The sequence below is a fragment of the Trichoderma asperellum genome, chromosome 4 (assembly GCF_020647865.1).
Source record: "Trichoderma asperellum chromosome 4, complete sequence".
Taxonomy (NCBI): Eukaryota; Fungi; Ascomycota; class Sordariomycetes; order Hypocreales; family Hypocreaceae; genus Trichoderma; species Trichoderma asperellum.
The window spans coordinates 444,518-470,318 of NC_089418.1; the positions used below are offsets into that span (position 1 = coordinate 444,518).

At 51.4% G+C, this 25,801-nt stretch overlaps 8 protein-coding genes across 8 annotated transcripts; 4 read left to right on the forward strand and 4 right to left on the reverse strand.

Annotated features, from left to right (window-relative positions):
* The first annotated feature begins 1,281 nt into the window (after positions 1 to 1,281).
* Positions 1,282 to 8,207, forward strand: TrAFT101_006527 (uncharacterized protein). The gene has a single exon (XM_066127798.1). It carries the CDS (start codon positions 1,550 to 1,552, stop codon positions 7,883 to 7,885), a length of 6,336 nt encoding a protein of 2,111 aa, XP_065983911.1. The 5' UTR covers positions 1,282 to 1,549; the 3' UTR covers positions 7,886 to 8,207.
* Positions 8,078 to 10,257, reverse strand: TrAFT101_006528 (uncharacterized protein). Its single transcript, XM_024908481.2, has 3 exons — positions 9,982 to 10,257; positions 8,506 to 9,750; positions 8,078 to 8,449 (listed from the first exon to the last, which is right to left on the reverse strand). Exons 1-3 carry the CDS (start codon positions 10,051 to 10,053, stop codon positions 8,423 to 8,425), a joined length of 1,344 nt encoding a protein of 447 aa, XP_024758185.2. The 5' UTR covers positions 10,054 to 10,257; the 3' UTR covers positions 8,078 to 8,422.
* A 286-nt stretch (positions 10,258 to 10,543) lies between these two features.
* On the reverse strand, positions 10,544 to 12,178 carry TrAFT101_006529 (uncharacterized protein). Its single transcript, XM_024902005.2, has 3 exons — positions 11,837 to 12,178; positions 11,307 to 11,778; positions 10,544 to 11,187 (listed from the first exon to the last, which is right to left on the reverse strand). The coding sequence occupies exons 1-3, from the start codon at positions 11,895 to 11,897 to the stop codon at positions 10,860 to 10,862; spliced, it is 861 nt and encodes a 286-aa protein (XP_024758186.1). The 5' UTR covers positions 11,898 to 12,178; the 3' UTR covers positions 10,544 to 10,859.
* Positions 12,179 to 12,751: 573 nt separating this feature from the next.
* TrAFT101_006530 (uncharacterized protein) lies at positions 12,752 to 16,847 on the forward strand. The gene is made up of 3 exons (XM_024906876.2): positions 12,752 to 13,618; positions 13,707 to 14,901; positions 14,963 to 16,847. Exons 1-3 carry the CDS (start codon positions 13,432 to 13,434, stop codon positions 16,422 to 16,424), a joined length of 2,844 nt encoding a protein of 947 aa, XP_024758187.2. The 5' UTR covers positions 12,752 to 13,431; the 3' UTR covers positions 16,425 to 16,847.
* Positions 16,848 to 17,196: 349 nt separating this feature from the next.
* Positions 17,197 to 18,119, forward strand: TrAFT101_006531 (uncharacterized protein). Its single transcript, XM_024902659.2, has 2 exons — positions 17,197 to 17,381; positions 17,450 to 18,119. The coding sequence occupies exons 1-2, from the start codon at positions 17,253 to 17,255 to the stop codon at positions 17,933 to 17,935; spliced, it is 615 nt and encodes a 204-aa protein (XP_024758188.1). The 5' UTR covers positions 17,197 to 17,252; the 3' UTR covers positions 17,936 to 18,119.
* An 11-nt stretch (positions 18,120 to 18,130) lies between these two features.
* TrAFT101_006532 (uncharacterized protein) lies at positions 18,131 to 20,206 on the reverse strand. Its single transcript, XM_066127799.1, has one exon. The coding sequence runs from the start codon at positions 19,918 to 19,920 to the stop codon at positions 18,403 to 18,405; it is 1,518 nt and encodes a 505-aa protein (XP_065983912.1). The 5' UTR covers positions 19,921 to 20,206; the 3' UTR covers positions 18,131 to 18,402.
* A 710-nt stretch (positions 20,207 to 20,916) lies between these two features.
* TrAFT101_006533 (uncharacterized protein) lies at positions 20,917 to 21,541 on the forward strand (the record flags this gene model as incomplete). The annotated part of the gene is made up of 3 exons (XM_024904149.1): positions 20,917 to 20,970; positions 21,038 to 21,183; positions 21,253 to 21,541. The coding sequence occupies 3 exons, from the start codon at positions 20,917 to 20,919 to the stop codon at positions 21,539 to 21,541; spliced, it is 489 nt and encodes a 162-aa protein (XP_024758190.1).
* A 2,364-nt stretch (positions 21,542 to 23,905) lies between these two features.
* Positions 23,906 to 24,361, reverse strand: TrAFT101_006534 (uncharacterized protein; the record flags this gene model as incomplete). The annotated part of the gene is made up of 2 exons (XM_024900679.2): positions 23,906 to 23,908; positions 24,029 to 24,361. The coding sequence occupies 2 exons, from the start codon at positions 24,359 to 24,361 to the stop codon at positions 23,906 to 23,908; spliced, it is 336 nt and encodes a 111-aa protein (XP_024758192.2).
* Positions 24,362 to 25,801: the final 1,440 nt, after the last annotated feature.

The following is a 25,801-nucleotide window of genomic DNA, read 5'->3' on the forward strand; positions in this document are numbered from 1 at the left end:
CTACGAAATGCAAAGGATGTAGAAGGGCCACAATATAGGGTGTGATGATTTACTGAGACGCTTAAATAATCTATTAGTATTCAAAACTGCCGCTTAACGGATGAGCCATGATGGAGGTTACAATTGATTGAGACTAATGCTGGCGAGTTGGGACGTTATGAGGTTCACATTTGACGGGCGAGGCAAGGCTGTAAGCAAAACCTCCGCCATGCCCACGACAGCTTCATTGGCCCGTCCACCCGCCTGTAGTTGAGTAATAATAAGATCAGGACCGTTGATATTCTGACATTGCGGGCCGACGTCGTCAGGTCGAAGGATTTTGGCAGTACGAGTCTTCTGTTGTCGATGGGCAAATCGGCCCGGACTTCAAACACTGGTAATCTTCGACATCGTTGTTTGCTGCTGTGAGGAACGGCTACTTCGAAGTGGCGAAGCTTTTACTCGTGGTCGGAGACACGACAATTAAGGGCCAAGACAGTTTTGCTCGGAGTCTCTTCTGGTAGATGAGGCACACTAGCGATCTTCTGGGCTTCCAGTTTCCAGTGTAGCATGCTGAAAGACTAACAATCCTATGCCTGATGACCGACCCTGATCCTCTGGTGTCGAATTTGTACAGGGCCGGAAACCCGTAGTGTGTAAGGGCGACAATATCCTAACAATCGCTGATCAAGGAGTATTTTACTCTTTGCTGCTCGTGTCTTGGTGTTCAATGCTATGTGATGATGCAATTTACGGCTTGCTTCTACATTAAATCCTGATAGAGCGTTTTCCCAGAAGGTGAGCTTTTGCGGCCAGTGGCTTCTCCTCCATATAGACTCGACTGTGAGGAGGGTTTCTTGTTTCCTACACCACGTACCAGACAGTATTTCCGGCTCTGTACAGGACAGGCACTATTCACGGGTGGTTCTTCCATGAATTCGCTACGGATTCTTTTGAAGCTTTCCGTCCGAAATGTGGAATATTATCAAACTGGTTTCTACATGACCTCATTGTGTTTTATTGCATCAGAAAAATTACGACGACTAAGTTCAAAGTCTTATAAATCTGCTCAAGCGAGATATTCACACTTGGGAAATAGCCATGTTTCGTGTTTCTCATGCCTTTTCAGCAACGGCTGATTGCTGGAAAGTACTGCGTCAATGCTGTAACGCCGCTGTAAAGGCAAATACGTCGGTCTTCATGTTGTCTAGAGTCCAGCAAATCCTAAACGTTCTTGTCGTCTACAAGCTCCGCCCTCTCTGAGCCTGTATCCACACCTCACGTCAAACCGACGCCCTCAACTCTCTGCGACACCAAAAACACCATCGTCCTCCTCATTTCCGGCTGTAACCAGCTTGATTGTCTTTTGCTGCTTAGCATCACGGTATGACTCAACGGACACGCTTTTTGGCAGAGTCGAGACCGGATTAGGCAAAGGCCGACGAGGCGATGCTGCACTTGCCCGTCTCCATCCTTCGCCAGCCAGCGCTACCAGACAGCGATAAAAAGGTCGCGTCGCCGCCATGATTTGCGCGTCCAGTTCTCGACTCCACGCTGCTTCATCGTCTTTATGAGAGGAGGAGTCGCCATGGCCGGTGATGATTCCGACCCGGATCAGGCGTTCGAAATCGTAGAGCGCGACGCGGTGCCTGCGCCTCCACCCAGCCACGGCGACTCGATCGAGCAGCGACTCCATGCCCTGCAGAAATGGCTCCAGCCAACCGACTTTCTCTCTCCAGGCAGCGAGTTCATGAAGCATCTGCACTCGCACGTGCCTGGAACTGGCGGATGGATCCACAGGTCGCCCGTCTTTCGCGCTTGGGCCAGCTCCGGCTCCAGCTCCGACTCCGACTCCAGCTCTGGCCAAGACCGTGATGGCGATGGCGGCTCGTGTCTCCACGTCCGGGGAGTTGCTGGCAGCGGAAAGTCCGTCTTCTCGGCCAGCACCGTGCGCCAGCTGCAAGAGTCTGGCCATGTCGTCCTCTTCTTCTTCTTTCGCCAGATCGTCGACAAGAACCACAGCGCCAGCTACCTTGTGCGAGACTTTGCCGCGCAACTGCTTCCTCATTGCCCTGCCCTGGTAACCGCCTTGACGGCGCTATCGCAGGACCATGCCGTCAGCGGCAATGAAAGCAGCCTGGTATGGCCCGCTCTCGTTGAGGCTCTTACCAAGGGCATCGCAAAGAATGTCTACTGCGTGGTGGACGCCTTGGATGAGATGGACGATGGGGATTTTGAGGGCATGGCTGATCGCCTCGTTGAGCTGGGCACCGCCGCACCTGGTAAAGTCAGGGTTATGATGACCAGCAGGCCGCTGCCCAAGATTGAACAAAAGTTTAGCAGCCCGAGAATCGTGAAGCTGAAGCTTGACCCTGCCCTACTCTTCCCAGATGTGGCACGTTATGTTGACGCCAGGATGGCCACGCTGGATCCCCCATTAAGCGACGACAAAAATGAGCTCGTAAAGCAGACCATCTGTGAACGAGCCAACGGGCTCTTTCTCCACGCCAGGCTTGTTGCAGATAACTTGGCTGAAGGCTTGCGGGATGGGCACATCACCGAAGAGACTCTGCCTGGCAGTCTGGACCGCCTTCCACGAACCCTCCAAGACGTGTATGAGGGCATGTTACGAGAGCATTCTCATCGCAGCGGAGTAACAACGGAGCAACAAGCCAAGGTCCTCATGTGTGTAACGCACGCGAGCCGGCCGCTACGACTGATTGAGCTTGGATCGCTGCTCTCCAACATGCTACACATCAGTCTCGGACAAGGAAAAGACTTGGTGCGGCGCAGCTGCGGTAGATTATTGGAACTTTTGGAAGACGAGAGCGTGAGCGTCATCCACCATTCATTCACCGAGTTTCTGCATGATGCCACCAGAAAGAAGAGCGCCGCCGCTTTCCCTGTTCTTGATGACACAGCTTCGCACGAGACGCTGAGTGTGCTCTTGCTGGAGTTTCTCAATGGCTGTCCGCATTTCGACGCCACTATCGATGACCACAGAGAGGCAAACTACGACGATTACAATTCGAGAGCCAAAGAGACAATGAGGAGACGGGATCTCGTAACTAATTTGCGAATCACTCATCCTCTGGTCTCCTACGCTGCTGATAATCTCGCCTTCCACCTCAGGAAGGCATCGGCGCAGCCGCTCGCTGTTGTTCGAGAAGCCTTGACTCACCATCTGTGCCCTGGAAAGCCAGCATTTGAGACGTGGATGCTGATGAATTGGAGAGGGCGGCTATCTGCCTCTTTTACCGTTTTTCACCTTGCCACCGCTGTGCAAGCCCCCCTCGCCATGCCACTGGCGGTAGTCGAGATATTTGAGGCCAACGAGCCAACACTCCTTGACGCTCGTGATTCAGATGGCCGTACTCCATTGTCCTACGCTGCTGAGAATGGTCATGACGACATTGCCCGGTTTCTGCTTGCCAAAGGTGCAGAAGCGCAGTCGGGTGGTACTCTTGGTCGAATGCCTCTGCACTGGGCGGCATTGAAAGGGCATTCGGAGGTGGTTCGACTTTTACTAGCCGCGGGTGTTGACCCTCTGATTAAAACATTTCCAGTTCTTGAGGAATTCGATGCTTATGACCAATACCACAGAGTGTATTCAGAAGAGGAAGCCGAGAGTCGGAGAAAGACTGCCCTGTCCTTTGCGTTTCGAGGTGATAATACTCAAGTAGTGCAGGCATTCATGCCCTTCATTCCGCCGGCCGAAGTAAACAAATGCTTCCATCAGGTCGATAATGTGGAAAATATAGAGGCCATTCTAAACACGGGCAAGGTCGATATCGACTGCTTTCGGGATGGGGAGACAAGGCTGTTTAGGGCAGCTAAGCGCCACAAGCTGGATTTGATCAAGTTACTGCTCAAATACGGAGCAGATCCAAATAAGAGATGTGCCCGAGAGCGTTTATGGACCTGTGGCGAAATTACTCTGCAAGTTGACCACGAAGGAGGACCAACACCTCTTCACGCGTTTTCCACTCCTGACGAGAGGTGCGTTCTCATGAAGGAAGAAGTGAAGAAGGCGGAAGAATGTGTTCGAGTTCTTGTAGCGGCTGGAGCAAAAGTCAACGCCACAATGAAATGGAATCGTTCTCTCCGTGGCCAGAACTTGACGCCTCTCCATCTTGCTGTGCAAAAAACCCAGACTAGCCTTGGCTACTGGGGCAAGTTGGACTATTCTGAAGAGATCCTCACCCGCGCCCTCTTGTTGCAAGGAGCCGAGCCCAACGCCGCGACAGACACAGGAGAGACACCTATGCATTTCGCTAACCCAGAGAAGCCCCAACTACTAGACGCTCTGGTTGAATATGGAGCAGATCTCAACTCGGTGAACAACAATGGACGAACACCTCTGCTAGAGATCATAAATAAAATAAGCCACTCATTCCGTATGGGCAGGCTGAAACCAGATGTCCGGTTTTTCCAAAAAATCGTTGATCTCGGAGCTGATGTACACATTGCAGACAAAGACGGGGATAATGTATTCCATCACATCATGCATAGCATTCAATTCTTCTCCGATACTGAATTTTTGCCTTTTATTCAGCTGCTGTTAAACTCTCGCGTGGACCTGAATCATCGGAACCGGAAAGGCCATCCGCCTGTGTGGAAATATAGGCAAAGCAATCCTATGGACCTACAAAGTCGTACGGACAATGACGAACCTTTGCTTCGAGTTCTTGTCGAAGCTGGAATGGATTTGAACGTTCGTGATGAGGAGAAAGGCGAGAGTATTCTAAGGGTCATCAGCGAGAGATTTAAAGATGACCTCGATGTAATGGAAATGTTTATCCGCCTCGGGGCTGATTCGAAAGCATCCGCCAGAGATGACGTAACGCTATTGCACGATGCGGCGAAAGATTTCAAGAAGGGAGCAGATTGGTTTCGCTATATGATGTCGATTGGCGCAAAGCCAGATGTCCTCGGCGGTGGAGGGGACACTCTCATCCACTCAGTCCTTCGCTCCCCTGGAAAAGAGAGCAGATTCATTGCAATAATACAACTTCTGGTCGAGGCTGGTGTCTCACCGCTTGCGAAGAATGGAAAAGGGGAAGCGGCGCTGCATGTGGTGAAAAATCACAAAGTCCTGGAATATGTGCTTAAAAACCCTTTGTTCAAGGGGCTAAATCTGAACGAGCAGGACGTGAACGGCTTTGCTCCCATACACAACGCCGTAGCTCTTGGGGAAATAGCTGTAGCTTCTCTTCTTCGTGCCGGAGCTGATCCAACTATTCTCACGGCGGATAATCTATCCCCGCTACATATCGCCTCCCGTGAGGGGGCTGCTTCCATCGTCAGCCTCCTCCTTTCAGAGTATCGACGTCGAGGTGTGCTTGAGAAACACGTCAATCTTTTAGGCGAGGGTATGGCACCACTACATTACGCCTGTCGTTCTGGACGGCCAGAGAGTGTCTGGGAGCTACTCCGCCATGGCGCAGACCCCTGGTTGTTAGATGTGGATGGCCTTATGCCGCTCCATTCCCTGGCCGAGTTTGAACCTTTGGAAGATCTATGGCGCCGGCGCCGGACCCATGCGGCGGATATCGTTCTCATGTTGCAGCAAGCCGGAGTTGATTTGACCGTCGAGGCAGTTGTCGAAGATGACGACGGGAGGACCAAGACTGTAACTCCTTTGGATATGGCGGTAGAGGAGAAGTGCTGGGACATGGTGCGCGCGCTTCTCACTCGCGGCGTCAAAGCCCGGGACAACCACATACAGTCGCCAGACTTTATTTTGGCCACAGATACACACAAAGCGGCTCAAGCAGCCCGTGCTGTGTCGGCTACAAGCTCCAGTCTGCCGCATAGTACTTTGTTACGAGGGCGATGGTCCATCCTTTATGAAAAGTATCGTCCTCTTAGCGAAGACAAGCTGTACTACATAGCTGATGGACAGGCCATATTGGACATGCAGGCTAACCACAAGGCTAGAAAGAAGCCCAGACTTGACAAACTAGACCCTTTGAAGTGTGCTCTGCATGACGGGGATCACGACAGTGTCAAAGAATACGCATTGCTGGGTGGTGATGTGCTTGCACTGGACCAGTGTGGGAATAATACTCTTCTTCATCTCCTTGTCCGCGGAGGATACGTCGACCTATTCGAGTACTTTGCCGATAAAGTGCACCTTTTTGAAGCCCAAGACTGGGTTCAGACAGACGAGGAAAATTGCTGTACGCTTCTTGGTGCAGCCTGCAGACGTGACCTCCCATCTTTACACATTATACAGCTGCTCGTTGATAAGCTCGGTGTTGACGTCAATGCCGTCTATAACGAACGAGGATTCATTTACAAGTTGCGAGGAGGCACCGCATTGCACATCCTGGCGAGCGGTAGTCACTTTTGGCAGATTGAGGCGCTAGAGTACCTTCTGTCAAAGGGGGCGAATATAGAAGCACAGAACAAGTACGGCATGACACCGTTGCTGGCGGCTCTGCACCATGAGTGGCCTCATGGTTACTGGCGAGAGGAGACCATAAGGATATTACTACAAAATGGGGCTGACGTAAATGCAATTGTGTTGGAGACAGAGGGATCGCGTGCGCACTCGGCGTTGGAGATGTCGGACAGGGCTGAGATCACGAGAACCTTGCTCGAGTATGGAGCGGATGTTGGGCTTGTCCCAGGGCTCATAGCCCGGATGGTGGCGAGATGGAATGATCCAGAGACAATCAAGCTGCTATTACAAGCAGGACTAAGTCCAAATGAGCTGCCAGCACCTAGGACGGAGAAAGAAGACGTACGGTATGCACTCCACGAGGTATGCTTGTACGGCGCATCCCTGCCGTCAACAATCAATGACTACCAATGGGAAGATGTCGATTCGCGAAAACAGGCAACGACAGAATTATTGCTTTCGTTTGGCGCTGATCCAATGGCAATGTACCAAAATGGAAGATGTCTGCTCCACTGTATCATCGAGGACCATGGCCAACTAGACAGCTTCCTCCCTCGACTCTCACAAACGGATATCAACCGCCGTGGCCAGCATGGACGCTCGCTATTAACCTCGGCTTGCGTTCCGACTATCCGTAAAGAACCACCAAGATACGACAGCAACCCACTATCCCCGAGCATCGTGCCAAATTCTGTGCTCGGCCTCTTACGGCACAAAGCCGATGCCCTTGCTGTCGATGACGAAGGGCGTACACCGCTGCATTGGCTCTGCACGCTTCCTGGGAAGTATGACGAGGAGCAACGACAGGCTTTCATCACGCTGGTTGAACACGGTCCAGCCGCCGTCAACATGGCCGACAACCAAGGTCGCAAGCCTCTCCACTTGGCACTGGCGGTATATGCGGATCGCCGCCAGGAATCTCTATTCGCAATCAAACATCTCATATCCGCAGGCGCCGATGTGAGCGAGCCGGACCCCGTAACGAGTAACTCGACGCTACACCAGCTTGCACCCCGTCTGGTAGGCCATGCCGAAAGGGCTGCCGAAACCACCAAACTCTTCCGCGAGCTTTCTGCCAGTGGCGATATCAACATCCGAAACGCCAGCGGTGAGACTCCCGTCATGAGTTTCACAGCTGCTGGCTGGAAAGGCACAGACGATCCAACGGGAAAGATCTTGCGTCCGAAATATGCAATTGCCAATGACGTGAATCACGCGACGGCGCTGAGCGTCTTTGTTGATCTAGGCGCCGATCTGATGGCTGTGGACGCACGAGGGCGGACGCTGCTTCATATAACGGCAAGTCGTGAGATTCCCGCCGATAGCTCGGATTGGGACCAGAAAGAAGATGTCAAGACGGCGTTTCAGAAGTTGATGGAGCTGGGCTTGGATCCGCGGAGGGAGGATGCTGAGCTGAGGACGGCGATTGACATTGCTGTTGCGAGAAATGTACGTGAAATTATGCAGTTGTTCAGGGAGAAGGTGGAAAAGAAGCGGTGATGGGGGCAGTTAGTGGTAGGTAGCTGTAAGCCGGAGGAGATGAGATACTTTTTAATGTTTTAGGTTAGTAGGTAGGCTGGGAACTTGGGTACAAACAACTACCCCCTAATGATATTTTTTTTCGGTTCAGGTTAAGGATAAATTATGGTGATGGACCAAGTCTTGGCTTCAAGCATGTATGTCGCCATTGCCTTGTCAGGAGAGTCTTGTAGGCTGCTGTCTCATCCTGTATCTCTTTATTATTCGTCAAGTTGATAATCACCGTCTGCTTGTTCCAATGCTCAAAACAGGCGCTTCGTTCAATATTAATATTCTATAGCTGAGTCCTACATGTGCTTTTGTATGCAGAGCCAACACGCAGGAATAGAACGCGTGACATAATTGCAAACAGGGAAACATGTTTTTTTTTATAACTTTCACATTGTTTTAATTCTCTTTTTCGGCATCTTATTTGCCTTGGGTAACAACAACTGCAGTCAAAGTTACTCTGTCGTCTACTCTTACCACTTATTCAACTCTCAGTGCCAATCACGGCCTTTACATGATTACTTCGTTGGCGACATCCTAGCAAATACATGTTAGCATGAGATTGCGGGAAAAAGGGGGAGAGAACAACACACCCGCTTCAACTCCTTGTATGGCAGGCAGACGCAGTTCTGCACATGAACCTCATCCCCAACGCCGCAGTCCTTGCCAAGGATGGAAATGCTCTGCACCTTGACGCCGTTCTTGATGATGCTGGTAGAGTGGCTGCCAGCAGGAAGGGGCGAACCTTCGACACGAGCCCAAGCACCAACACGGCTGCCCCATCCAATGATGGAGTACAAAACGCAGGCGTCGTGCTTGATCTCGGAGTCTTCTAGCACGATGCTCTCCTTGATACGAGCACCGGCACCGACGACGACGCGGGGTCCGATGCTGACGTTGGGGCCGAGCTTGGCGGTGGGGTGGACGTCGGCGGTAGGGTGGATAAAGACGGGGGGCACGATGTTGGCGCTTGCGGGGGCGAGTTCGTCGCTGCCGGTCTGCGAGGCCTTTTGCAGATACAGCGCGTTGGCGGGCACCGCAGAGCCGGCGGTCTTGATCTGGCGCCAGAAGTCCTTGGTCTCGTAGACAAAGAACTGCTTGCTGTCGGCCATGTCGCCCAGAATGTCCTGCTCGAGGCGGATGACCTCCTTCTTGTCCTCGTCGTCGTCATCCTCGGCAACGGCACGGGGCATGGTGAAGGTATCCAGGTTGTCGGAAGAAGGGTAGGAGACGAGACGGGCCGGGCGATCGGTGCGGCGCTTGATGGCAGATCGGATGGAGGGGAAGATGGCATCGGTGGAGAAGAGGTAGACGCCACAGTTGATCAGGTTGCTGATGTGCGACTCGGGCTTCTCGACGTAGTGAAGCACTCGGCGGGTGTGGGAGTCGGAGACGATGCAGCCAAAGTTGGAGGCGGCGTCGTTGCTGACGCGGGTGCCGAGAATGACGGCCTCGGCGTCCCTCTCGATGAAGAGCTTGAGCATCTCCTCGAGCGGGAACGAGCAGCAGACGTCGGCGTTGAGAACAAAGAGGCGCTCGGGGCGGCCCTTGAGGATGGCATCGCGGAAGTGGTACAGGCCGCCGGCGGTGCCCAGCGCCTCGTACTCGCGCAGATATCGCAGGTTGATGCCGGGGAACTCCTTGGCCGAGTCCTTGATGAAGTCGCGGAAGACCGACTCGTCGTAGTAGCCGATGATGTAGACTTCCTGGATGTGCTTGACGCGGGCGACGGACGACAGGCAGTGCCAGATGATGGGGTGGCCGGCGACTTCGAAAAGGGGCTTGGGGAGATCAAGCGAGAGAGGGCGGAATCGCGTGCCACGAGAGGGGCCACCGACCTGTAGAATAGAAGGGAAAGGTTAGCCAGAAGCTCAATATCAAGTTCACAAGAGCAGTGATATGATGGGCAGCTGGTTGGGTATCAGCGGTGTGCGCTGTTAGTCGAGGCTCAGCTATGATACCCAAGGGCGTTGTCGCAACCATTGAGGAGGAAATCGCAAGTCCCAATGAAGAGGCTAGAGCGGGAAATCGTTTCCAAAAGAAAGAAAGAAAAAAGGTCATTTCATTACCAGAATCACGGCCTTGGTGGCGGCGCCCACTGGAGTGGCAGAGCGATGGGGCAGAGGAACGTGGAGAGACATCGTGGTGGAGAGCTCAAGGAGGGGTATCTTGGCACAAGCAGCAGCTGGAGCCTCAGCGGAACAGCGGAAAACAGAGAAACGAGAACAGACACGAAGCAACAATCACTCGCTCAAGGCAAAAGCAGCGCGAAGGGCAGAGAAAGAGACGCTCGCCGGCGAATTGGGCAAAGGCAAGGCGGTGGAGCTGCCGCTGCACGACGCTGTCTGTGAAATTGGTGGCATGGACGACAAGGGGGGAATACGACGGGATATGCAATTAAGCGAGTGCGGGACACGAGAAAAAAGACCCCGCGGCGGTGGGAGATTGCCGCACGTGGTGGCTGTTCCTGAAGCTAAGGAAAAAACAGGGGACCAAGGGGCAGAAAATACGGGATGGGATGTTGAATGAGCCAGAAAAGCATATTTTTGGGGGGGTGATGCCGGTGGTGGTGTATGTGCATGTTTTGGCATTTGGAGTTTTTTTTTTTTTTTTTTTTTTTTTTTTTTTTTTCACAAGCAGGAAGGGTCTGTCTTGATGCAACTCCACGCAACTCAACGCAACTCAGCTCAGCTCAACGCCAACTCATGTCATATTTGCTCGTCGTGATACCCCGCATTCTGCCATTTTTTGTCTGTAAAAGGAACAAATACATAAGAATAAATGAATTAATACATGATGCTCCCAAGTGAAATTTTTTGTCTCAGCATTACTACGACCTCGTCTGAAGTCTCCTCTCTCGTTCCCTCACTCCAATTTTCGCTATGGTAGTGGTAGTGGTGGTGGTGGTGGTAGCGGGCGGAAGAAGTCGTGTGTGTGTCGTCGTCATCTACTCAGCATCTCGCTTCCTCCAGTTGTTGGATCCCATGGCCCTGGCCGCCGGCGGCAATCCGCCCTCGGGTCGGGGGTTGGATGGGCGTGACCAGCCACGTCCCTGGCCGTTGCGATCCGGTGTCGCGTTGGTGCGGGTGGACTGTCTGTCGTTTCTCTTGGCCAGTGAAACCTTCAGCACGCCTCCATCGTAGGCGGCACCGTCGAGGGCCTGCATGGCGGCTTCGGCCTCCTCCTTGGTCTCAAAGTCAACAAAGCAGTAGTAGTAGGTTCCAGCAGGGCTTCTGGTGCTATCATGGGGGGCAATGCGCTTGCCAATATACGAGCTAGTTTGGGTTGTCATCATTAGTCATGAGTTTACACGGTGAGTTTCTCAAGTGAGAGAAAGAAAGAAAGAGAGAGAGAGAGAGAGAGAGAGAGAGAGAGAGAGAGAGAGAGAGCATACGGGTTGAATCCGGTAAAGATTCCCATCACCTCTTGGTTGTTCTGGTCCTGGTCTCCCATCTTGGCCAGGCCGCCAACATACAGGCGCTTTCCCTGGGACTCATCAACCACCTCCTCGGAGCGGTTGAAGCCGCCACGGGGCCGCTGGTCGTTCTGGTACTGCTGGGCATCCTCGCCAGCGGGCGCACCTCTCCAGTCACCAGTTCGCTGCTGGAAGCCAGAGCGGCCGTTCTCATTGCGCTTCTTCCTAGGCTCGCACGGGCCGACCTTGATCTCACGGCCGCGGAGCGATGCCTGGAGCGAGGTGAGAGCGCGCTCAGCAGTTGCTCGCTGGGCAAAGTCCACAAAGCAGTAGCCCGGGTTGCGGTTGCTGACGGCGTCAATGGACATGTGGATGTTCTCAATGTCGTCAAAGCCGTTGGCAATGAGAAACTCCTCAATGTCCTCGGACTTGAGCACATAGTGGAGGTTGCCTGCCTTGACCAGTCAGTTTTCATGGCCGCAATATGGAGAGTGTTCAGGTAGCCGCGCCTAAGTAGATGCGCCGGCCGTCAGCCAAGGCGTCGTTTCGTCCATCAGCCGTGACGTCCATGATGATGTTTTGAGTCTAGCAGAGTGCCCGCAGGTGAATTGAGTTTGCAGCCCAAGGGAGAAGAACAGAGAGGCTGTAAAGTTGGACGGGGTTGCGTTGAGCTAAGAGCACAATGGCGAAAGACTAAATTTCTCTTGACAGTTTTTTTTTTCTCCAAGGCGGTGGTGCAGGTACAAGAGTACTTGCACAGCCTTGTTCACAGCTTAGGCAGGGTCGCATTTGGTCATCAGCGAAATTCGCGTGATTGGTGCCGTCGTGGACAAATGAAAACTTTACGGTGCAATGCATTGCTGTCTGGATCGAAAACTGGCCGTAAATCCCTGCATAAGGGATCAGAGTGATGGCCAAACCGGCAGAAGATCATCTTGTAGCAACTGCAGGACTACCGACAAGGCTGCGACTACGAGGTACCCAGTACTTTTCACAAAGCTTAGCACTCTACTGTATCTTTAGTGCTCCGTTCATGGCAAGTGGCAATGCACAGCATGGACAAAATTAGCAGCAGAGCTCTCTTTTTCGCTGGATCCACTACTGGAAGCGACACTAGGCGCTTCTCAGTAACTGAACTGGGGCCGGTATGAACAAGGCAGTATGTAGACTGTAAACGAGGTACGGATGCTTGAAGAGAAAGGACAAGGACGGTAGGAAACTCAGTAAAACAAGTCATTGTTACTATTACATTTATCGCGAATACAGATGAATACATAACTTCTTCCCAGAGAGGAGATCAATGCCTCCATCATATGCAATGCATACAGGCAGTCACGTGGTGTCTGCAGTCCTGGACCTGATAGTTACCAGCCCCCCTTTTTGGGCAACCACTCAAGCTGCAATTCCAGCTCCAGCTAAAACAACACCAGAGTCAAGCTTCAGACAGCATCGCCGTTCATTTCTGTTAACGCACTCGCTGCTGCAGAGGTCGCAGCGTGGCCAATCGCACCGTCAGTCTCCCCTCCTTTGACTCGTCTCTTCAACAGAAGCCAATGCCTTGTTTTATGCCATTATCCGGCACTCACACTCTGCGCAGCTCGCTGGCGGTCGAATCAGGCACAGACTCCTCTATCAAGCATTAGCGCCGATGGGGCCAGCAGTTGTCTGGGTGAATATCAGTGCTATCAACAACTTTGCTTCTTTCTCAGCGTTCTGAGCCCAAAGCCGATTCACTCACGCGTCACTTTGCGCGATTCTCACTTTTCTGTCATTGATCGTGTTCTTTTATTTATTTATTTTCTTTTACCTTGTTTAATTTTCTTCTCTCTTCACTGCGAACGGCTCTTTTCTCTCTGATTTTTGTCCTTTACCCTTGCTGCCTAGCTCTCATTGATCGATTCACCCTGTCATCCATCGCTATACCCTGCTGTATATCTATCCATCATTCATTCTTTTGATACGACCAGACGGAATACCACATACACCACCGCTCCATCGCCCTCAAATTTGCCGCCCTTTCACAGGATCTGATATTGCCTCGATGTCCAACAATAATCGGCTCCCAGCTCAAACGGATTAGGACTCCTCTGAGGGAACAGCCATCATGCCGCATTCGACCCCTCGTCGTGGTCGCGGTCCTGGAAATCGGCAGCTTCTTGTTAAACGTGAACCAGATGCCATTTCTCGCCCCGATACAGCCACCGATATTAGTACCGAAGCTGGCGAACCGTTGAATGCGCCAGAGTACTATAACTCCTTTATCGATCCTCATGGCAACAGATCTAATGCTCGTAAGTCTCACTAGAAAATCTACCCAATATACAGCCAGCAACGAGGATTCTATTAAATGGCCGGGATGTTGACTATTATACTTTACAGCGGCGCCTAGTGAACGCACGGTAGAGTCAGATCCTACAGACCCCGTATTTCAAGAAGTGAGAGCTGCCGCTCCGGCTGCAAGCACCGTGGCTGCGGCCAGCCCTCGAAACTTGGAGGAGAGCTTCTTTCAGACCTCGTTCCAAGACATTGGCAAGAAGCTCAAGGATTGCAACGATACTCTGGGAGAGCTGCAGCAACTCGGCGTGTCCCACGATGTTCAGCTGCCAGAGCTAGTACTCGTTGGAGATCAGTCTGCCGGCAAATCCAGCTTGATGTCTGGCCTTGCCAACTTGGATTTGCCGCGGAGTGAGGGAACTTGCACACGATGCCCTCTACACATTCGCGTCTCTCGCAACGCTGACTGGTCTTGTCGTGTTTGGCTGCGGAAAGAGTATTCCTATGAGCCTCCGGATGGCGCCATACATGAGACAGACGTCACCGTTAACGACCCCTTCTTCCCTTGGCGAAAGCGACCTAGCACCCTCGTACTGGAATTCAAGACGATGCACGACAAGAATGAGATTGAAGAAGTTCTGCGCTGGGCCCAAATTGCTATTCTAAACGACGACAAGAATCACAACTTGTTCGTCCCTGGCCGGGGCGCCACTGCCATGCACACGCCGATTGAAAAGGCGGCAGAAGAGACTCTCGCCAAGTTCTCCCCCAATGTCGTTGCATTGGAGATCAAAGGCCCAGACCTGCCGGATTTGTCATTCTACGATATGCCTGGTATTTTTCAGAATCCTGCTGACGCCAATGACGAGTATCTGGTCAACGTGGTCCGAAATCTTTCTAGCGCCTACATTCAGCATCCCTCTGCCATCATAATCTGCGCCATGCCAATGAACAGTGACGCCGAAAACTCGGCAACTTTTGGCCTCACTCGAAAATTAAAAGCCAAAGATAGGACTATCGGTGTGCTTACAAAGGCAGATCTGCTTCCCGACGGTGGAAATCACTCCCAGTGGCTCGATATAATGAAGGGGCGTGCTCATGCCACAGGGCTAGGATACTTCATCACCTCCCGCCCCCAAGGCAAAGATTTGGAGGAATTGAAGAAATGGGAGGAGCGCATGTTTGAGGACCAGTCTGTGGATAAATGGCCCGCCCCCTTTCACCAATTCGTCCACCGCTGCGGTGTTGAACGACTTAAAGCATTCCTTTCGGAGCGATTAGGTGAGGAATTTGCAAAAAGGTAAGTGTCCCAAGTCATCTATATAAGTTCTGGCACTAATCATTCGGTAATTGTCTCGTAGCTTGCCAACCATCAAATCCAAGGTCAAGTACCTTCTCGACAAAACTAACCGACAGCTGGCCAATCTCCCTGAGCTCCCCAGCAACGTGGAATTGGAAATCCAGACTTGCCTCAACAGCTTTGCCGACAGCGCTCGGGTCAGGATTGATGACTTTGCCGCGCGCATCAATAGCTTACCTATCAGTTTTCGAGACTGTCTTTTGGAAATCAAGCCCAAATTCGTTCTCAAAGACCAAAGCGACATTGATCCTGTAATACTGTCAGACGATGATGAGCCGGATGCGGCAACGGTTAATAATGCCGCGGCGAGCTTCAACACGCCTTCGAAACGGCGACACACAGCGCAACAAGCAACGCCATCGAAGCGAACAAGAACCGATCGTATGGCCAACGGAACACCAGACATGGTCAAGCCTGAGGATACCGGCAGTGTTAATGTTGGCACTCCGCAACCTGGACTTCCCATACGTCAAATGGGCCTCGTACATCCCTTTACACAATTTAGCGAAATTGGTCGAGGGTTTCGTACACTAAGGGAGGTCAAGGAGGAAATACAGGCCAAGATGAAGGCTGGCATGCCAAGCATCATCCCGCCAGATGTCTACAATGACTTGGCTATGGAGGCCATTAAGCCGTGGAACAAACCAACCAGTGTCTACTTGTCAGAGGTGATTCGCCTGCTTCATGTTGAGCTCGAGTCGGCATTGAATAAGTCGCTGGAGAATCTCAAGAAACGATTCATCTACCCAGAGGCCCGGCGACATCTCAAGAGCTGTTTAGATTTTCATTGGCAAATAACTCAAAGAGCACTCCAGGAGCTTTATACTGATGAGACAGAGCGGGTTATGACATACAACACAGAAGCATTTGACCAGTGTCTGAAGAGTGAGAGAGCCGTGCTAACTCGATTTCGACATCACATGAGAATGATAGGAGCAGGCTACGCCCAAAAGGGTCTCGTTCCGTGGGAAGGGCTTACGGAAGAAAAGCAGGCCCAAGACATGAAGCGGCGAGAATTGGAGCAAACCAAGCTGAAGCCGGACGAATTTGAGCGGGAGGTCGAGGTTGTTGCGTACGTTAGAGGGTACTACAAGCTCGCCGCCCTACGATACTCCGATGCCGTTACGCAGCGCATCGTTTGCCGCATGATCCCTGCCATTCGCCGGCAGCTGCGCAATTACCTAGACGAGCAGCTTGGTGTGCGCGGGCCAAACTCTGTGAACATCTACGCGAAGCTCATGGATGAAGATGCAGCGACAGCAGCCAAGCGCGAGATGCTCAAGATGGAACAGGGCAAGTTTATCCAGGCTCTTCAGAGCATCGAAAGTCTTGAGTCGGAGATGACTTCGGATGTGGCGAGCGTTATTGAGAGTACTGGTCTGCGGTCGGATCCAGCCCAGGGACGACGAGAGTCTGATGCGACGATGGAGGTTGACATTCGTTTTGCGACGGGAGAGATGTGAGCAGCATGAGGTTTTGCCATCCATGTTCTTCCTCTCTCCTTTTATTTGTGCCCTTTCTCTAATTCTTTTATCTTTCTTCTTTTGCGACATTCATGTTTGTTCATTTATATACGAATCAGGGAAAAGGGATGGCGGATAGAGAGTACTGTGGAAGGGTATTTGATGATTTCATGTCGGCATAGGTTTGGGACTTTTGATATAGGTATTTACTTTGCTATACCAGTATTGTGTGGGTGAAGAATTAGCAGGCAAAAGGATGAGCCTGGCTCCCATTGTTTTCGTATAGCCTAAGAGAGGTCCGGTTGACTGAGGGCAAAGGGATCAGCCATAGATCTAGACGTTGACGTGCAAGATATATAGATAGATAGGCAGTTTTGCTGCTATTTCCACAATTGTATCAACGTCATAGTCAATCCAGCAAGCATCTCTATGACCCACGAGCAATTAACACGTCCTCTCCACAAAACTCCATCTACACAGCTATCGCTCTCTTACACGACTCGCCATACGAAGACGGCCCCCGCCAATTCTGGTACGCCACCCCATTTAGCAGCCACCATTCCGTCTCAGATCCACCAGCAAATCCAGATAAATCCCGGACAGAGGCAACAATTTCCGTGATCAATTCGGTGATCGGCCCGATGTCTAGCGCACGCAATGCTATCAATCGGAGAGGCCATTTTAAGTTTAAAATTTAGTGAATGATCCCCTGCCTTTTCTCCCCTTCTTGGCATATTATTTATATATTTCTTTCTTTGAGTCCTATTGCACTTATCACTTTTGTTTTCTCTCTTAATATTTCACATACATACCAATTAAAAAGTCACAATGGCTCAGAAGGTTTGGCGACGCAACTTTGCGGCTGGATTCGGCCTTGAGAAGGCCCTGGAGGCAGCTCGCAGCTCCAGCGCTCCAGTTGCTATTCAGTCTCCTCCCGCCGGAAGCTCCCCTGAAGAGGTGAGTTTGTCTTTCGATAATTTAGACATAGACCATGTTACTTATTATAACTATTATAAAAAAATTAGCTTCAAGCTTTGACCGACGCAGATGTCGGTGGCCAGGGCTTCACTCTCTCTTCCTTCACAGCCGACGACGCCGCAGAGCTAGGAAACCTCCTCTACGCGCGCCTCCTCCCCTTTGCCAAGGCAGGCCGCTCAACTCTCATCTCCATCAGCAACGGCGCCGGTACTCAGACTCTCTACCAGGTCGCCACCGGTCCCGGCGTCACTCCCGACAACGAGAGCTGGGTGAAGCGCAAGAGGACCGCTGTGCTGCGGTTTGGCGTGAGCTCGTGGTTCTTGGGACAGAAGCACGCGGGCAACGAGGCGGCGTTTGCGGCAAAGTTTGGTCTGGGGCCGAGTGAGGCGGGGGAGTATGCGATTCATGGAGGGGCGATTCCTATTCGTGTGGAGGGCGTGGATGGGGTTGTTGGGGTTGTGATTGTGAGTGGGCTGAAGCAGCATGAGGATCATGGTGTGATTGCGGAGGTGATTCGGGAGAATTGGGCGTGAAGAAATGTAATGATGAATGAGCTGTGATTGTGTTTGTTGTACTTGACGAAGAACTTATGAAATATCCAAGATTAATCATCTTTCAGACTTATACTCAGGAGTCTTTGGTGGAATCATTGTGCTAATAGTGCAGTTTGTAAGGGAGTTGTGTATATATGTGAAATTCAAGATTGAGATGCCAGAGAGTAACAGTGTAACTGAAGAATTGCATTGCTATCTTACTAACTTGAGAGTAAAATTGTAAATTAACAATTGCATAGGTACCTATCTTACTATCGAAACAGCAGATGAAAGATCATTGAAAACAACAATCCAAGCAAGCCCATTAACCCCTATAAGAACCTGATATACCACTAGGTAGATTACATAGACACACACACTACAAGTATATAAAAGCACTCCTCTCGTAAAATTACACTTCACTTTTCCGCAACCATTATAGCACCGCTGCCTCTCTCTTCGCCGTCTTATAAGCGCTTTCGAATCAATGGCACTCTACCCCTGCGGAGCATAGGGCTGCCAGTCCCAACTGCAGGACTACCAGTTCCTATAACAGGGCTACCAGTTCCTGTCCCGAGCGGTAGAGCAGCTTCAGTCGCAGATGTTCCATTCGTCCACGTGCCAGATTCAACCGTCACGATAACAGTATTGAAAGCAGTAGCCGTCTCCGTAAAGATTCCAGTCGTCAAGCAAGTGACAAGCTCTCCCGAAGGATGAACCTCGGGCTTCGAATCGCACGGCTCGCCGCTACCCTTCTTTATGCAGGTGGTCTCTCCAGTGAAGATGTTGACGATGATGATCTCAACGTTGACGGTACCTCCGGCAGTGACTGTCTGTGTGAGAGTGGTGAATTGGGTAATGTTCTGGGAGATTGTGCCGACTTGTGGTGGAGTTGTGATGGCTGGCTGAGGAGGCGAGGAGCTGGCGAGAGGATCTGGCACAAAGGTCACTGTTGCGTTTGGACCAGCTAAGTTATTGATGGTAGAGATTGATGAAACTGAAGTTGGGGAACTCGTTGCGGGAGACTCTGGGGTAGAGCTTGGCTTTGGCTGGTTCTCAACGAGAGGTGCTGTTTGAGTACTAGGAGAGTGTGAAGGACTGCTGGCTGGAGTCGCTGCAGCAGTGCTGGCGCTTGCTGAGGTTTCTTCAAAGAGTGCCGTTTGGACAGTTGGAGAGACTGAAGGACTACTAGCCGGAGTCACAGTAGTACTGCTTGAGCTTGCTGGATTCTCCATAGAAGAGGCCGTCTCAACGGTCGAATTTGACGGGTTGCTGGCTAAAGTGATTGTAGTAGTGCTTGGGTTTGCCACAACTGTCACCGTCTCGACAGCGTCCGGCGTCTGCATAGAAGTGACGGTAGTAACGCCATTTCCTGAGCTGCTATCTGGGCGTGGCGACTCAGCTGAGGATGACAGCTTAGCTTGACTGATGGTAATAGTCACAGTGGAGTTGGGCAAAGCAGATGGAGAGCTAGCTGGTTTAGACTCTCCAGCCGCTGTGGCCATTTCAGTAGGGCTGCTTTGGTCTGGCTTGACCGTCACCGTCACTGTCTTTGGTGGTTCGGGTTGGGTTTCTCCAGATTGTACCCCTCCAGCCTGCACCGTCTTCGTAACAGTCTTTGTAGTGGCTTTCTTTAGCGTAATTGAAGAGTCCGGATTTCCAACACTGCCACTGATCACTGTCTCAGTCTTTACCGGTGGCTCAGGATGAACAGTGACCTCCTGAGTGACAACAGTAGGCGAGCCAGGGGTATAGGTCTGAGTAACGAAGATGGTAGTTGCAGGCTGGACGATTGTGTGGTCAATTGTTACAGTTTCTTTGGGGCTCGCAACAGTAACAGTTACTGTGGTCTCGGTTGGATTGAGTCCACTTGGTAGACACGGACAGCACTGAGCCGTGTCAGTGCTTTCTGCTCTGAGGTGGTTGAAGCGGGCATTAGCTAGTGGAAGAATAGCCACTATGGCCAGTGGAAATTTGCTAAGCATTGTGAATAAGCAAATGCGAATAAGCGTCAAATGAGCTTGTAAGAAATTATAGGACACCTCAGGTATGGTTGCTTCAATGTGTATGAGGATGGTAGAGAAGTATGTTGAAGATGATGATGGAAAACCTGATTGAAGAGGCGACCGTCATGGTTTCTTATATCCTCATTCTATCCTCATCAAAGGGTGCTTGAGTCTAGCTGAGAGATGTACTCACCATACTCACCTTGAGCTCAAAGAGTAGAGTTAATGTGTAAAGAATGGGACAGCGATATAAAGGAGGCCCCTAAACCCCTTGAGATCATATAGTATAGAAAACTCCAGCTTGCCTACTGCTATTAGGACTACGATATCAGCCAAGACAGTGCAGAGGGGAGAGAAAAAGTACTAAAGAGGGTGCTGATAAATCTATATATTAATTTTAAGGGATCACTGAATTCAAGGGCACCACCAAGTTGGTTCTATAAGGGAGACTCCCTAGTATAAGGCGACCATTCGGCACTCTCGACGAGGTCTGTAAGGGGCAAGAGCTGATGAAGGCTATTTGAAGCAGCACATTCCACAGCGCTGAAGATTTCATACAGAATCTAGGGACTGAATTGATTAAAGCAAATGTTTGTTCCCAAGCGTAGCACAGTATTGTGCAGTAGTAGAAAGGGGCCGTTATATGACGCTGTAACTGGTGCTGATTCCAGGAATAGAAAAGGGAGCAGCCAAAACGGGAATCGCCTCTAGAGCATGCGTTTGCGCTGCGCGGCCCGAAGTTTACCCGAAGGAGCTCGTGAGCCAAAGGCCGGCTTCAACCTTTGCCAAATCAAACGACAGGCATCGCGGCAGGGGTTTTCGAGCGACAAAACCACGCATTTTTGCCCTGGACTGCGCCGCTGTCTGCCCTAGAAAATGGTATCAACACGCCGCCATCTCTACAGTATCCGATAAACGCGTCAATTACTCGCGCCGAGCTGCCGCACGCACTCGCGCAATTCCGACACAGAGATCATGGGACTCTGTCAATCATGCTTGGGACGGCGACAAAGGGACGTCTACGATGAGGTGCGCTCTACTACCTACTACTTGGCTGCGATGCGATTCTTCCGGTGCTAATTACGTGTTGCTTCAGAGCGAAGAGAACCGACTGTTGTACGGCGACGGAAATGACGTGCAATATGGCAGCTTCGGCGATGCTGCGCTGAACGGCGAAGGCGACACCGCAGAGGTGCAGCGTGAGAACGAGGCATTGCAGAGGGTTGTCGCAAAGACATCCAAGTGAGTTCTTGACAATTACGTAACTGCCGCCTTCGCCTACGAACCAAGACACTGACTTGGAGGTCTTAGTAACATGGTCGATATCTTCGAGATTGCGCCACAGGATTCCGGTCGGGTATCATCGTCGACGTTTGTCTACTCCGGCCAAGGCGCTCGTGTAGCGCGCTACCACCATCTCGTATCTAAACTGAGCACACATGAAGACAGCCCGCCGCCGGGCATCAAGGTCGACTGGCTCGCCGACGAGGATGCGAATGAACTGCATGGGGACCGCCCAACCAGCCTAAAGACACTGGACGAAGACGATGCAGCGCTTGTCGGCACATTTGCCGATGCGGCCGAAGCCATGAAGGAATAGCAATTGTTGCCTTTATTTTTGCAAAGCGCCGTAATTAACGGCTAAAAGCGGTACAGCGGATGGAATAATGATAGATTCAGCATTCACAAGCAATTTTCCTTTTTCGGGTTGTTCTTTTCACTTTCTTTTCGTTTTCTTCCTTTCGACATCAACATTTTCTCGATACCCTGGGATCGACTGGGGGGTTAGAAGCCCTTTTTTTGAGCGGATGGCGTCCTAGGCTGGATGCCTCTTCAACAGAGAGTTACCAATTTCCCGGAACCACACACTCCTTTTTTTTCTTTGTTTGTTTGTTTCTTTTTTTCTTTTGACAAAAAAGGGCGCGTGACTAGGGTGGAAAAGCGCTTGTACCAACAGCAGGTCTTCACAGAGAGAACAAAAAAATTTTATACTCCGTTCAGCAAAGTGTTGGTTCGCAGTTCGATGTGGTGGCTGTCAGCATCGCACCAATCGGGCGTTTGTGCAGGGGAGCGCAACGTATGGGCTCGCAAAGCCGAGCCAAAAAAGGACGTGAATTAAAGATGATTGAAGAATACGCTCTTGCTTGCCTCCAAGGAGCAGCACCGAATATTGTTACCGAGTAGAAAACCACTGACCCACGATATACTTCACCGCAAGGTGCCCATTGAGCGATAGACACGTGCACGGCTCATGGAGTGGAGACGTCTAGTGTCACAGTATCCAACTAAACTGGCTGTCTCGCTAGCCGTCGGATTCTCTAGTCTAGTTCTTCGTCGGCCTCGGCTCGCACCGCCGTTTTAGTTCCCACGGTTCCGTTTTGAGGGGTGGACAGGGTTGGCAGCTTACCGCACGTCCAAGTGGTCGGGATTATGCCTTACTGGAAGAACCAAGTCCTCGGAATCGCTGTGACAACAGCATGAGAAGCGCAGCAGACTTACGCGCGATTCGTCTAGGGCGAGGCGAGGCTGGTCACTCCTGGCCGCAAATCCCAGCAAACCGAAGAAAAGTGGCGGAGGAGTGGCCGTAAGAGAAGCGATGAGGCAGAGCATCATCATAAGCGACAGGGCAAGGAGGGGTGACAACGGAGAGCAACATAACGGAGCAACTTATGAGTATCAAGACGGTTTCCATTCGTTACGGTTAGCTACTACGGGCGGCAGAGGCTTCTAACCCCTTGGAAAACACTTCGAAGCTAGTCGTCAACAGCTGGCCCCCCTCCGGGCTGGTGTGTTCGCTCCATGTGTGAGGCACACGTATAAGACAATGATAGCCATACCTATTTTCCCATCATTGGGCTTCCATGACCAGTATTTTGCTGTACCGGTCATAGGAGTTCGGTCAGGTTGAATCTCTGCATGACCCGCGGAATTTGAACGACTCCACCCTTACAGGTATGAATACGATCTCTGCTGGCGTTTCTGGTACCACGTATCCATGTGATTTACCCCAACCAATGCCGACTCTCGCAGCAATTCCCTGGTAAGTGTGCGACATGGTTCTCTAGTCCAGGTACAAACGCGATAAGCGAGCGACTCCTTCACCTACAAGTACGAAATATGCCGCCTGTCTACTCACGCGAGGATTTTGCACATGCTGGTACGAATTAGGCCCTTGTCCTCACGACAACCACAGAATGGGATTTACCGGAATACTAGCATCAACTATCATCGTTGGCTCTGGAGGTGACGTCACACTTATAGACGCTATTCTAAGACTAGCCACCTCCATCACACCAGATTGACGACTGACATTGGATGCGGAACGCTCACCCCCGCCAAGGAGCTTTCGTCACAGGAAATTTGCGGCCCCCAGTCATTTTGCCGCAGCAATAGCAAACGGCCCACCCACAAAAGTGATGCAGCCCACCACCGAATGAATTTTGTGCCGTTCCAAATCTTGAGCCCCGGGGAGCCGCGCTGCTGGAAGTCGACAGAGTACGAAGTATGGAGCATGTCATCTTGAATCCCAGAACATTTGGTATCTAATTAAAACAAAAGGAGTGCGAGACGGCCCATTCGCTAGCAGAGCCCAAAGAAGAGAGAAAAAATCCAATCAAACGTCCTTCAGAGATCCATCACACCAATTATACACTGAAGCCGACCAAATCAAGCCCTTTTTGGCCGCTCATAAAATACGCTTTTTTTCATGTGCCCGGGACCGCGCTGAAAGCCAAAGATGAAACAGATAACCCAAAATAACAGCGAACGACGTTCCGCGGCTTAGCAGCCTCCAATGAAAAGAATCTTCGAAACCATGACGATTTTTTTTCTTTTCTTCTTTTTTTTTTTTAATTTGCGCCGATTTGACCCAATGCTGCCTTGTGCCCAGCCTCTAATGTCCATTGGCTAACCTTTGACTTTGTGGCCGTGTCTTCTGTAAGCTTACTTTCTACCCCTGCTATCTTCACTGAAGCAGAAGAAAACGTTAGCCATGATGATCTCGCCTTTGCCATTGTGGTTATCCAGCTGCCCAGCTTTCTGTGTCTCTTGTTGTTGTGTCTGGAAAAGGGGAGGGTTTCTCTCGTACCTGACCCAGCGATTGTAGCCTGTGGCCATGTTCGTCTCTCATCCGCTTGATTTGGCCCACAACTTCTTCCATTTCACCACACGTCCGCTCAATGGTAGCGCTGCGGTTGCCCTCCATCTGCCAACGCTGCACGTCGCGATACATCTTGTCGTACCGCCGCTGCTTCTTCTCGGTGTCGTGGCACAGCTTGCAGACGTCATGCTCGACTTTTGTTTCATAGACCAGCTTCAGCCCACACGTCTCGCCCATTCGGTATTCTTTATTGCATTGCTGGCGGAAGTGGCCCCAGCGCCAGTAACCACAACTCCAACGAGTCTGTTCGAAATAACACATGGTCAATTCGTCGGCGGGCAGCTTCGGTCGAGTGGGCGAGATGGACAAGGGGAGGGCGTGGAGCACTACATCATGAATCAGCAACATCAGCAGCTGAACATTGTTAAACGACGAGCAAACTTCAAGGCCCAAATCCCTTTGGGCACAATAAAGACATTTTGCTTCTTCAATCCTGGCAAGGAGAAGAATGACAATGGTAATGTCAAAGACTCATAAAGCTGCCACCTACAGGAAACGAAACGACCGGGAGCAAGCAATTTCTAGACTAGCGTCGGAATCGTTCGATGCAAGGCAATTCCGTCTAGTCCTGTCCGGTCTCGCTTGTAGATTCGGCTGGTAAGGACAGGTTCAACGTCGAGGTCGTGGCCGTGGTCGTGGTCGTGGTCGTGGTCACTGCTGTCTTCTTATCCAAAGCTGGCTGGTAAGTCTGGCAGTTTCTGATACAGCATTGGGGATGGCTAGACAAGCTAACTTATACTTGCCTGAAGTCAGAACACTCCTGTCCGTTCGACCCTCGTCCTATCCCTTTACCATCCAGCGCTTTACAACCCAATCCTCGGTGGGACTCAGAGCGACCAACAAGCACCTTCCTCTACGCGGGCCAACAGACTTCGTCATTATCGTCCTGCTTCCTGCGGGATAAAAAAAGATGCTTTGATACGTGGATTGGGTATCCGTACTTTTTGCCCTATACCAACATGCCAGTTGCCCTATTCCCACACACCCCCTTATTTTCACCCAGTAGCACACCCCTGCTGCTGTGTGATGGCGTATCCTGTAGCACGTTCCTGGCTTCCAAGGATGAGGGGGGTGGGAAAGAAATTGTGTGTGTGTGTGCGTGTGGGGGGTTTCGATGTGGAGGTAACCTCGATGCAGAACACCACCACTACCATTACTACTACTCAAACTGCCACTAATACTGCCCGCCAGCACGGCGCTACTCGTACAACCCTCGATTGCTGGCTTCAGCTACTCATCGGAGTGGCCCTTCCAACTGACCCAATTCCCTTCAGAGTCGACCTTAGGCCGATAATGTTATTTGCGACTTCTCCATAACTCTTTTGCTTGCCTCCACTTAACCCATTTGGGAGGGGGTTCTTCCGCCGGTGGTGTGCTTGTGAGCCTGCAGAATGGCTGCCACGTTGGTCGAGCATCATAGGCTACCGTAAAGAAGGCCATAAGGGAGTCCCCGCGTTATTCAATCTACTACGCAGGCCTCTGAAGCACATTCCTTTGTAAACCGTCCCGTACGGCGCCCAAGATTTTTGACATCAGTCGGGAACGTATCCAAACAATAACCAAAGGAGGGAAATCCACTTGGGGCCAAGACAATGCATCCCGGAGAACCGAAGAGGGGTGCGTTCAAGTCATGTTTGCCACGCTCATGTCTGTGAGTTTGGTGCTCCCTATCACCCTTTTACTGCCAAAGCCGAGTCTCCT